At 44.0% G+C, this 12,393-nt stretch overlaps 1 protein-coding gene across 10 annotated transcripts in view; it reads right to left on the minus strand.

The window, feature by feature from the left end:
* PASD1 (PAS domain containing repressor 1) overlaps window positions 1-12,393 on the minus strand; it is a 103,929-nt gene that overhangs the window by 21,553 nt on the left and 69,983 nt on the right. For 6 of the 10 annotated variants that reach the window (XM_038164462.1, XM_038164465.1, XM_038164458.1 and 3 more), the window contains exons 2-10: window positions 11,525-11,616; window positions 10,091-10,147; window positions 8,618-8,772; window positions 7,814-7,905; window positions 5,908-5,997; window positions 4,707-4,827; window positions 3,421-3,534; window positions 2,648-2,766; window positions 1,803-1,885 (exon numbers count right to left, since the gene is read on the minus strand). In XM_038164462.1, the coding sequence (XP_038020390.1) occupies window positions 1,803-1,885; window positions 2,648-2,766; window positions 3,421-3,534; window positions 4,707-4,827; window positions 5,908-5,997; window positions 7,814-7,905; window positions 8,618-8,772; window positions 10,091-10,122 (806 nt within the window). In that variant the 5' untranslated portion in view covers window positions 10,123-10,147; window positions 11,525-11,616. Of the gene's footprint in view, window positions 1-1,802; window positions 1,886-2,647; window positions 2,767-3,420; window positions 3,535-4,706; window positions 4,828-5,907; window positions 5,998-7,813; window positions 7,906-8,617; window positions 8,773-10,090; window positions 10,148-11,524; window positions 11,617-12,393 lie in introns of those variants that run through there. The other 4 variants (XM_038164464.1, XM_038164463.1, XM_038164468.1 and 1 more) reach the window with 4 other exon arrangements.

Genomic DNA, 12,393 nt, shown 5'->3' on the forward strand with positions numbered 1-12,393 from the left:
AGTGTCTTGTTAGCTCAAGTTCCAGTCCTGAGATCTGCAGCTTGCTGTGCAAATGGGAATGCACAGTCTTTAGAGAGTCTTTTGGGTCCAGTCTTTTAATAAATGAAGGGAAAATAAGAACAGTACCACAGTGCAGAAGAGAAACAAATCATTATCAAAGTTGATGGGTTTCTCTTCCTCTACACATATTTACATATAGACCCAGAATACGGATTTCTCCTATCTTTCTCATGTTTATCCACATCTATGGAACATTTTTATTGCATCTATCTTTACTCTGATTTGAATTGTGATCATGACAGCAAAGGTCCTGGTTCCAGCATCTGCTGGGTACCCCTGCTGATAGCACACCTCAGTGTCAGGCAGCCTGTGGTGATGCAAATCAACAAGAAACAGCAACATTTCCCAGTGTCCTGCAGATTGTACTGGAGAGAGCTTGGAATCAGTGATTAAATGAGACAACTCCCACCATCTCCTGCTCGTTCTTGGGTCTGAGCTCACTGCTTGCATCTGGACCTGTCACAAACTCTGCCTCAGCATCTGCATCATCTTCATTTCCTCTCAGAAGCAATGGCTTCCTCTCTGGGGATATCAGTGGGACTGGAGTGCCTGCAAGCACCCAGCACAGAGATTCCTCTCTGAGTCATAACCCACATTCATCAAAAGACTCTTTGACAAGTTTCAAAGTAGCTCCTACTCAGCTTTTTCACAGGAGCTGCTGGAACACAGCGCTGTGGAAAAGCAGCTCACTTCATCAGTGACGTGAGGGGCTTAGGGCTCTTTTACAGATCTTAACATTAATCAGCTGATTCTAAAAATGTGCATTATCAGACAGGCCAATTAAAGTCTAACAAAGCCACTCCAACAAGATCTCATCTGAATTAAAAATTATCTGACTGTCCCAAACCACACATAATCAACTGTAGGGGTGTTGCAGGGTCAGTTCCTCCATGCTTCAAGGTATGATGTGAGGCACATGCCTTCTGTTCTATATAAATTAAAGTTATTACTCATTTTTGTTTGCTCTTTTTGTCTTTCTTGCTCTAAATGTGGAGATGGTATTTAGATTTTTTTTCCTCACCAATATTTTTTTTCTTTGGAGCTTTATTTACTAGTCTTCTGTTTTTAGTAATGACTACCTTTGCACAGCTCACAAGGGGAGGGATAATGAAGAGGGTAGGATTTTGCAATGTGCTTATGCACATATGTCAAATACAGAGGAGTAAGAGAGTGAATAAAACCCTCCAGCTTCTTTTGAAGAAAATTAATCCTAAATTAAGCAGCTTAATAAACTGGTTCCAGTCTGTTTAATTCACCAAGCTGAATTCTAGCCCACCTTATTGCATTGTCAAAAACTGATCTACAATTAAATAATAAAATCCACTGGTTTTTATTTTGGTTTTAGAAATTCTATCCTTTCTCAAGCTGAAAAGACAAAAGTTTATTGACACAGCAAAAGATTTAAAAGGATTCCTGGAAGCTGGAGCTGTAGAACTCCAGAGGAGCTAAACCAATATGGGGAATGTACTGGGATCCACACTGCTCACTTTCAATCACTTATTATCTTGGTTAGGAGATAAACATTTTTCTAGACATTTTCCATTGTTTCCTACTTGCCTAAAATATGGAAAATAGTGAAGCATTTAAGGATGCCTAATAGCTGAGTTCAGAGTACTGCAACTTACTAAGTTGCATATAATTAGAACTATCCCATTTGAGACCTCAGGCAACAGGTATACAAACTTTTCTATTTTTAAACTACAGTTTATGTATTCTTCAGTGACTAAACCCAAATCTCTTACCTGTGGTCCAAGAATAAAAACTTCCATTCTAAACTATGCCTGGATGTGAATTCTTCACATGGCTCTTCAACATTGCAGAGCTCCTGCAAAAGAATGGATTTAATTCTGTGAAATGACAAAAGGAACCTGCTGTCAAAACCTAGCATGCATCTTGTTTATATAATAAACCATAGCAAAATACAGTGCTTTTAAAGCACTTGACTTATTTTCCTCTAAGGAATGTGTAAGACTTGTTTTATAGATGCATGAACTGATGAAAAATGGCTGAATAGTTTACCCTGAGCTGAATTTCAGAGCTAGGATAAATAGTCAAAGAGTCTCATCTTGGACTCTCTAGGCAAAGTTCCCCAGCTTTTTGCAAATTGAATTTGAATTGAATTGAATTCAATTTGCATTTGAATATGGATGACAGCTCCAGGCCCAGCCTCTAACTGAGCTGGCTCATGCCCTCTTGGGCAAGCAGCACCTAGGGTTGTTATCCCTGCCATCAGCGCCATGGGACATTTACACACCAGCAGCAAGAGGCCATGACACACATTTTCAATGTTTCAAGATGCAGATCCTTACACAAAGGAGTGGTGGATGCTTGTCTTTGAAGGCTGCAAATTCCCAAGTAATGCAGCTGGTCACCTTGTCCTGGAGCTTCCCAGGCTGCCCCCTCCAAGACGCCCCACTACAAAACCACCTCTTCTCAAAAGCAGCTCCTGCTTCATCCCTTATCTTTCCAAAATACACACTTAGGTCATCTCCCGCTCCCAGCCCCAGCCACGTCCTCTCTCCTCTCCAAACCCCGTGCCCAGGCAGCCTGTGCTGCTGCCGCTGCTGCCGGCGGGCGCCGGGCTCACCTTGAGGAACTGCGGCGTGACCAGGCGAACAGTCGCTACCAGGCAGATCTGCTCCTCCGTGGCTGACCTGAAAGCCCGTGCAATAGCTGACTCAAAGCCATTACAGGAGGGTGTAGGCACTAGAAACAACCAGACAATTTATTTAAGAAGAGGAAGGAGAGGTTTCTTCTCGTGTTAAGACAGGTACAGTGACTGGAGAAACCCAGCAACAAACTCCTCCTGCCTGCAGGGTGATGCCACACTGCTCCACGCTGGTGTTATTTAAAGCACAACTCTTTAGGCTTCCGAGTTACACAGCTGTAACCACCTGCCTGTGGCTTGCAGGGCAGTTTTGTAAGACAGCTCGGAGCAGCTCACAGTGGGCAGCTGCAGTCTCCTTGTCAGTCTTTCTCCAGGTCAACATCTGCAAGATTCAGGATTTTACAGGCACCTCAAAGTACTTAATCTCTGTGAAGTGTGCTTTCACTGTGAAACAGAATACTGTATTTTACTGGCTATTTGAATAAGTGGGCTGCTTTACAATTGGCAGTGGCAGAGGCACTTTTCAGTCTGGTATCAGCTTTAGGCACAACAGGCAGGAGAGTGCACTCTTCTGATCAACAGACTCCCCACCACTTTTGTATGAAAAATATATCCAATGTATGCACAGCTCATTCCATCCCTGACAATTACAGGGCATTTTCAGCAGAAACAGAGTCTTTAGGATGCTACAGATCGAGACAATTTAAAGGAGAGAGGTGGAGAGACAAAGGTAGGCTGGAACAGTAACTTACCATGAGTAAAATATTTAAAATCCACTACAAATTTCACATATTCATACATCAGGGGTTCATTTGGATCTAAGCTGCCTCTTGCTAAATGGCAACAAAACTCTATTTGTTTTTCTGCTGAAATGAGAGAAAGAGAGAGAGACACAGACAATGTTATTAGAAGTCTGCACTTGAGCTCGCTCACATATTTAATTTATCTACCAAGCGGTATCTGAGCACACCCTGCTGGGAAGCTTCTGATACCCAGAAGTAAATATATAACTACTAGGAGCAATTATCATCTGTTTCTGCTTAAGGAAGTGTATTCTCACCCTTTTTTCCTGTCTTTGCAGTAACCCCAGTAAGCTGAGTGTGAAGCCCTGGCTGCACTGGTCAGCAGGATTTTCCCCTGACTTCATGGATGTAGGATTTCATGCAGAGCAGTGACAGGGTATTGCAGTTCTCTGCTCTGGCACTGCTCAGTAGAACCAAAGGGCACTGAACTCAGCCTAAGCCCTTCCATTAGCAGTGGAGGGCACTGTGCCAAGCTCTAATCCAGTTTTCTGCCCCAAGTCTGAACTCTATGGATTAGACCACATGGCCTTCAGCCTGAGGGAAACCACCCCCAGGCAGAGCATCATCAGGCTGCTCAGAGCATCATCAGGCTACTCAGAGCATCATCAGGCTGCTCAGCTCCCACTGGTGCTTATGGGGCAGCAGGGAGGGGAGCCCAGTGCTGCCCAGTGGCCTTGCCAAACCCACTGGGAAAGGCGTGGGGGCTCAGCACAGGCTGAAACACTAATTAATGAAACACAGGTGTTGGGAAGATGCTGCGCCTGCTCTGGTCCTGGGGACTTTTTCTGAGGAGAAGGGACATGGGACAGCAGCCAGCAGCACAGATCCAGACAGACAGTTCAGATAGGAAGTTGCTCAAGTTACATCAGGGTTTCTCTTGTGTCCTGAGACATGCAAGCTTCCTAAGGAATAATGGCTCTGCCAAATCTGTTTGGGATTCCATCAATTTTTTTTCCCTTGAGCCCTCACTCCTTTCCAGGGTTAGTCTAGCATCCCATCTGGGGAAAAGCATCTACCATCCAAGGGGCAAAGCAGATGGTAAAACAAAGACTGTCCTAGTCAAAGAGCAAGTACTGGGAGCACAGAGGAACATTAGATGTGATGCACTAAAACCCACAAATGCAGCAAAACAGAAGTGGCAGGCAAGAGCCAGCTGGAGAGCTCTGTGCAGACTTTCCTGGGAGCAGTTTACCTTTGGCAAACCTCTCTGACCAACAGACAAAAGCAGAGCTTACCATTTAGAAAATCAGCTGCAACAGGATCTGTCATGAGAACATGTGGAGAAAGTAGCTTGTACACCTCGCTCTGCTCCCCCTCAGGCAGAAAGTTTAATATATTTTGGTCCACCAAATCTGACTGATACAAAAGAATGCTTTGTCATGTTCAGCAGTACAGCCTGACACAATCACATGCTTTTTCACCCCTCAGCAGAGCACAGACACTGCAGGTCTGGTGCAGATGCCTAAGACAAGGAAGCCCAGTCAATCTGCAGATGGATCTAGGGCAGAATGTAACCCTTAGACTATTTCACCCCAGGATTACTATCTATTTGCAAAAGGTTGAATGAATCCCAGAGGTTGCCCTTCAGTTTAGACAGATACAGGCTGGAGAAGAAACCCTGGTACCCCAGGAATATAACATGATGAGAAGTGAAACATTTTTCTTTGAAAGCACGATGCAGAAGAAGGAGAGCTCCTCCCTACACCCTCCATTTGTCTTCTAGGCTGAACATCTGGCAAAATCAGCTTGACCTGCAAGTGATTCAGTGCTCATCAACCCACACATCCTGACTAAAGGGGTTCTACCAAAATGTCAGCAATGATTTGTTCTTTGCACACATGACATTCAGGTAACTGTGCACTCAAATTTTCCCTCATTTAGGGCATCCTTGGTGCTTCATGCTTGGCACCAGATAAAGAGAAAAATGTTTTTGAGGGGCCAAGCTGAAATTTCTGCACCTGACAACTAACTAGTTTCTAGAAGTTCTCCCAGAAAACTCTGAGGCTACGCATTTTTTACTAAAGACTATGGGCTCAAAGTAGAAAAACCCAATGTCATTCAAAGAGCATAGTTTCAGTTCTGAAATAATATTTACATTATCTAAGAAGAGCTCCAGCACTCATTTCACAATCATAAGATTTTCCATTAACCTGGTGGGTCAAATACCTCCCAGATCTTTAGATGGATAGCCAAGTGATGAGCTGTGAGTACAGTGATTTTGCATAGTTGGGGTTTTTTTTAAGCTAACTCATAGACCCTGGGAGAGAATCTGTTATTCATAGGAACTTGAGAAACTTCACAAGAGTTTGTTGGTTGACCTCCCACCCACAGTCAGTCCCCTCTTTGGTTGGACAAAACCAATCCCCAGCCCTGCATTGACTGATTTACACTGAGGAGGGGGATGAGCCCTCAGTGCATTGCATGGTCAGAACTTACCGGTAAGTGTCCTAGCAGAGACGAAACACTATCAGACACATAAATAATAATCCCATCTGTGGTAAGAGCAATGAGAAAGCCATCTAGTGCCTAATGACAACAGGCAGAAAAAAATACATAAAAAAAAAATAATTATGCAATGGAAAAGCTTAAAATATTTTAGATTCATTGATTCTTTAATGATGCTTCTAACAGCTTAAACCTAGCAGATATTAATCAAAGAAATGACAGTTCAATGTGGAAAAATAAAAATTACATATGCTGTCTAATTCAACATTCTTTTTATATTCTTATTTTCTCATTCTCATTATTATTAAATTGACTTGTATTTTTCACCCAGTGAATATTTATTTAACATGAAGTGAGACAGTGATGCTTAGAATTTCAACACCCACACAATCCTGCTGACTTCAGTCACTTCATTATGTGTTCTGAATTACACAATAGTTAACAAACTCAGTGCGTAAGGAGATGCCAGATATCATTATGGCAAATCCAGCTTTGTGGATGGATAAGCAGAGACAGAAAAAATTATATAATTATGTATTTTTAGCAGTTTATGCACAATATGAAAAGGATCTAAAGCCTTATTTATTTTGGTTAAAGCACTGATTTTTAAGGTTAGCGACAAAACAATTTTAAGGCTTGTTATGTTTCTTCTTTCTCATCCACAGTGGTTTCTGTCCCAGAGTTAAACCTCTCTGTCCCTTTTAAGTCACTGCCTGTGCTTTTCCCCTTGGATGTTGTGTTCTCCTATTCTTCTCAATATCTCCTTGTACCATTTATGCAGTGTCTGTCCTTATTCTTCTCTAACATCAAGATCTGGGAGGTTTAATATCTGGTCAGCACTGTGCACAAAGCCAGCTCTTCTAAAGACACTGTTAGGCTGCTCTGCAGCTGAACTACAGGGAGCCAAAGATGCAGCATTCCCCATCTCCCCCACCTCACTGCCAGACTCTGCCTTTGCTCAAATTGAGTCCTCTCTGGAAAAAAACCCACTGATTTTAAGCAAACTGTTCAATGGTCTACCAGAGTCCAGCAGGCCAGCAGTTATTGTGGGGCTTGCTCTCCCCCACCACTTCCAATCTAAGGGGGGAATTTGTTTGGATTCAGCTGGAATAATCTAGCTTGTTTGGCAAGAGAGATTCCCAGAAAGAATGAACAGACTTTTCCAGAGAGGTGAGTCATGACATCCTGATGAAAAGGAATAACTAAGAGGCAGCAGCACCTCCCAGCTCAGCCCAGCATACACCCTTCTTTTGGTGGGGCAAAGAGCAGCAGCTGCCCACGCAGGGTAGGAGATGTCCCCGCCAGAGGAGCATGCAGCACAGACCCAGGGCCACATCCTTACGAGGGGAGAAATGCAGGTTTGGGGGATGTTTCTAGATCAGCAAAGCATTTCAGAGGTGGGAGTATAAGAGATGTTTTCCTGAATGCACTTCAAGGCAATTCCAGCAGAAGAGGCAGCGCTCCCATCGACAGGACAGCAGCGCACAGGCAGCAGCTGCAGAGGCAGCACAGGCAGAGCTGCCTGGCTAATGGGATGTGGGAGGAACAGAGCTGCTCTGCTTTTTTCAGGTCCTTTCAAGTTTTTCCTAAAACTGCCAGCTCTAGTGGCTCTTCTGAGAAAAGGAAAGTCTCTTTTTCTTCTCTCATAGGCCAATCTGGGCCAAATCAGTCTTGATTCCCAAACGAAAAGCCATTTATCTTGAAGGGGAAGCAATCTTATTTTTAATTCTGTGTCTGCAAAGCATTTAGCACATTGGTCTCTGTCAGGTTTGCATTGTATGTGCCAGCAGAGTAGAAATCATTAACATTTGGACCTACAGGTGAAAAAGAACTGTATATCCCTGAACTACTCCACTGAACTGATTATTTCTCACTAATCTGTTTAATTTCTTCTTACCTCTAACATCAACTGGGTGAACTCCTCGTTGCTAAGAAATGAAGGCTTCCAGTCTTGTCTAATCTGACAGGCTTCTGTCTGTGCTGTGATTTCTTAAAGAGAAAATATCAAAAAAGCAACATGAGTCATGCTACTTGGATATTTTTTTCATTTTCAAGTAACGCTAGATTTCTTTAAAGAGGCTGTTAGAGGAATCATCCTCATATCATTCTGCACACAAAGCCTTCTTGCATGCAACAGTCATTTTCCATGCCATCGTGACACAAATGCATTAGAAATCAAGAAAGGGAAATGGAGATATTATAGGTGGCCCGAAGATAAAAAATTAAGATCAACGGGCTAATTTTAGAGTAGTGGAGCATCTCTGTGAGCAAAGGGTGTCTGCAATTCTGGAGCTGTTTCACAAGCTGCTCTTGTGAGTGCCCAGGCAGCAGGACAGGCATATCACCTCCTAATCCAAGAGACCTGGGAAGATGGCAGAGATTACTCTCTCCCCTGACCTTTGTAATGGGTGCCGTTCCTCAGCTTTTCTTTTGAGAGGGAACAAAGAAGGCCAGAGGATGTGGAGGCCAGTGAGGGTAATGATGTAGCCACAGTAAAAGGCATACAGCACTGCATCTATTCAAATCTATGTTTAACTGGTCAGCAATGTAGTCAGCCCTAGCCCATCTCTTGCCTTATTCTGCCCCTCACTCAGGCTCATGTCCTCTCTGGGTGGCATCTGAGATGCTTGGGAAAAACAGTTTGCACTTTCTGAGTGGAAACTGGCTGCTGGGCAGCTGCAGGGCCAGCACCCTCCAGTACCTTTCTGTTTCTGTAGGAAGTCGATGGTCCTCTGCAGTATTGTGGACTTGTCCATCTTGAGAGGGTGGCCATGGCCCTGCAGCATGGTGCAAAGCTCTTTAATGAGGACATTGAACTGGTCTCTCCTCTTCTTCTCAGATTTGTTGCGTGACGCCCTAGGCGACAAAAATATAAATGCCACTAAACAGAATGAAGGACCTACAGCACAAACCAGGGTGAGGTATCCACCCTGCCCCACCAAAACACTTTAAATACAAGAATCTAAACTCTGCTGGGAATCTTTATTTGTTTAAAATTGGGCTTGCACACAAAGATTTTGCTGGTAGCAAGACTGAACTCACCAGCAGCAAGGAACACCTGGAGGTAACACATATTTGGGTTCATTTGGGAAAGATCATATCCTGATATACATTTCATACATTTCAGCTCCCACTGTTTCAAAAGCAGTGATAGTGAAGGTGTTATGGGAGAAATTCCTCCAGTAAGAGAAAAGTATGTTCATGCATATTCATGTTTTGCTCACTTAATTTTTATGAACCTTTGTTTTGCAGTTAGTACACACGCATATAAAAGTCAAAATGAGAAGGATTTCTCTGATTTGCACTTGCAAAAGGAGCCTATCAAGAGACAGCACTGTGCAGAGGCAACTGAACTGCAGAATAAAATCTTGCATGTGATCTTGAAAATCTGCTGTGATATATGAAATTGGGAATGTTACAGGTCTGGCTGCAGAACTACAACTAGTTTTCAGTTCACAAATCAAGAATATTTATTAGGCTTTCCCCCTCCATTAAAAACAATAAAGGAGAAAGCAAATCCATTTATTTCCTTCCAAAGGTTTCTTTCCAGTGCTCATATCTGAGATAACACTTTTCATACAATCTCTTCCAGTAGTAATTAATTTGCTTTACAAGTGTATTCATGATGATGCATATTTCCTGTGACCCAGACGGAGGGTGGTATGCAGAAAGCATTTCCATTCATATCCAGGTTGGCATTTGGATGTTCTCAGATCCAGCATTCACGTTCACAGCCATCTCTGTTTTGGCACTAGTGTACAGTGACTAAACAGAACTGAGCCAAGTGCTTCTCTGACAGCAGACTAACTCAGGCCTGAGCTAAAGCAGGACTGCTAAGGGAACTCTACCCCAGGTGGGTAGTACTGCTTGATGCCAATAAAATCACAGGTCAGGAATCCTGCTTCAAGATAATAAATAGCCATGGGATAGCAGGAGATCCTGAGAGCACAGCAGTGTAATTTAAGGACCACTTAGCCAGATAACCCACTGTAGGGGGGCCAAACTCTGTGAGAAGCCTGAACGGTGACTTAAACTATGCTGCTTGTGGTCAGCTGTACACAGCCTGTAAACTGTGTGGGAGCTTTGCCTCTGACATCAGAGGGGTCAAGTTCATTGTCAAGCACTGGACAACACAGCATTTAGAGTTCTCCTCCAGGAATGCATGCTGTCATACCTCTTTGCCCTGTCCTTCTCATCTTCATCCATCAGTTCGTTTACACAACACAGGGCTCTGCAAGGAAAAGACAGAAGCACTTACTGAGACAAATTCCCTGATCCTGCTCAGAATGTCAAAACATGGAGCGCAGTGGTTTGTACTTAAAGACCTCCTGGATGCTTCAATCTTCCCTTTCCCAAATTCCACTCTTGGTATGTCTTTCCTTGCTCGTTCAGTCAGCTACTGAGGCATGAGAAGTGAGACTGCTGCTACATGCCCAAACATCCACCTACAAGGACTTTAAAGGGAATGATCTAAAAGCAAGCAGCCCCTCAGCCTGCCTTTGTCCTGCCCTCTGAGCCAGGATAGGGAATCCTGCTGAAGCACCCATCTCTGCACAGGAATCAGCATCTTCCTGCCAAATGCAAGAGCAAAAAAGAGAGAAATCTGACCCGGTGTCTGCAGCAGGCAGCACCACAGCTGGTCCTGTTCTGGGAAATCACATAGGTGACTGGCTGATTTCAATCACTGCCTGCCCAGCTTGAAACATATCTGAGATTTCTTTTCCAGTGGAAAGACATCGGAGAAAGAAACTGTGCTAATCCCCTAAAGGATTGGGATTAGGCAACAGCAGTGTATTATCAGGATATCTAAGAGATGATATGATAGACAGGTTCATCCAGAGCACCCGGCAGCCATGGACTGCTGCTTGCACTGGTGGTCTTCTCCCACATCATCTGAGCTGTGTCCTGGGATTCATACCCAAGGCTCCAATTTAAAATATCCTTACCTGGCACTAACCAGGGAAGGAGATGAGTGGCAACAACTCCCAGTAAGGACACAGTACTCTCAAGCTCCATTAAATGATGGAAAATTCAACACAAGGGTAACTACTTCACTGGTGCCTTGCTTTCTGTGACTCAGATGGGCTGAGTCTGAGGGACAGAGAGCCAGGGAGGTGCAGATGAGGCAGCTGCCATCACTCCACACCACGTTGCCCAGTTCAGCTTTGCTGGATTGCACCCCTTCAGACACCTCCAAAGAGGAAATCACACCCATCCCCACACCAGAACCAATCTGCCCCCCAAATCCACCGAGCACTTTCCCTGCAAAACACCCCATGCTGCCCAGAGCTGAAGGGGCATTTTCAATAGATACATCCAAAAGATTTTCTCTGTTTAGAGACTACTCCAAGCTCAAACAAGTTGGTAGCTATAAAAATAACACAAAACAGAACCACCCACAACTGTCAGGAAGTCAAGGATGCTGCTCACAGCAATAGCTACAAAATTTTATCCTTCCTTCCCTGCTCCAGGGCAAGGATCTCCCTCCCTGCAGACGACCTGGGCAGAAGATAGTGTATGGATTCTTTTGTTATGAATGCACTCCATAGAGAGGGAGTGGTTCTCACTGCCTGAGTCACCAAAAGCCACAAGCCAAATTAGAAATTACCTGTTCTATTCCTCAGATTCATCAGTCCAGACTGACAGAGTGGGATTAGCACTTCTTATCACCATGTAAATAGAGACGGAGAAAAATTAATCCTGGAAGGAAAAGCAAGTCCAGTTAAAACATAGTTGCAGGTAAGACAGCTCAGACAGCTGCAATCACTTCAAGCTGAGAAAAGTCTACCACCACAAATTAGAACCATGCTCAAGTATGACTAATGAAAGCTCAGCAAAGCAATAGGAGTTGGACCAAGTTCTTGGGCTCCTGGCTCTGTGGGCACCACCTACTGCCACAGAAGCCACCTGGGAAGGCCAATGTGACCTCTCATGTCCAAAAAGCTGTGTGACCCAGCAGGGTGGCAGAATAGCCCTACTGGCTTGGAGACACTGAGGATCAACTGGAGTTTTTCCAAATATGACAGTTTACCTGGTGTGCTGTGAAAACCTGTACGTCATCTATCAAATCTTGCAACCAAAATCTCCTTCAAGACAAACATGATCAGCAAAGCCAGCACAAGCCACAACCACCCACCTGTGAACAGACTCAAGGCCTCTCCTTAATACTTGCTACTGATGGGTCACACAAAATCTAGGGAAAATATGGTGTAACTCCTGACACCCCAGTGAAGCTGCAACTGGAAACAACCTGCATAGCAAACTTAAACTCAGTGGATTTGCTGTCTCTGTTCTCACAGCAGTGCTACCCTGGTCATGCTTTACTCCAGTTCAAAAGGAGCATGTGATCTTATTTGTTACCCTATTGAGCTGAGGCTCTTATCCCCACTGCTCATCCCTCAGTGCTGTTCTATCAAAATCACTCAGTTGTTTCTTCTCTGGAAGAATGTCTCCTAAAGGAGAGCTGGTGACTGGGGA

Source organism: Motacilla alba, chromosome 4A (assembly GCF_015832195.1).
Source record: "Motacilla alba alba isolate MOTALB_02 chromosome 4A, Motacilla_alba_V1.0_pri, whole genome shotgun sequence".
Classification (NCBI taxonomy): domain Eukaryota; kingdom Metazoa; phylum Chordata; class Aves; order Passeriformes; family Motacillidae; genus Motacilla; species Motacilla alba.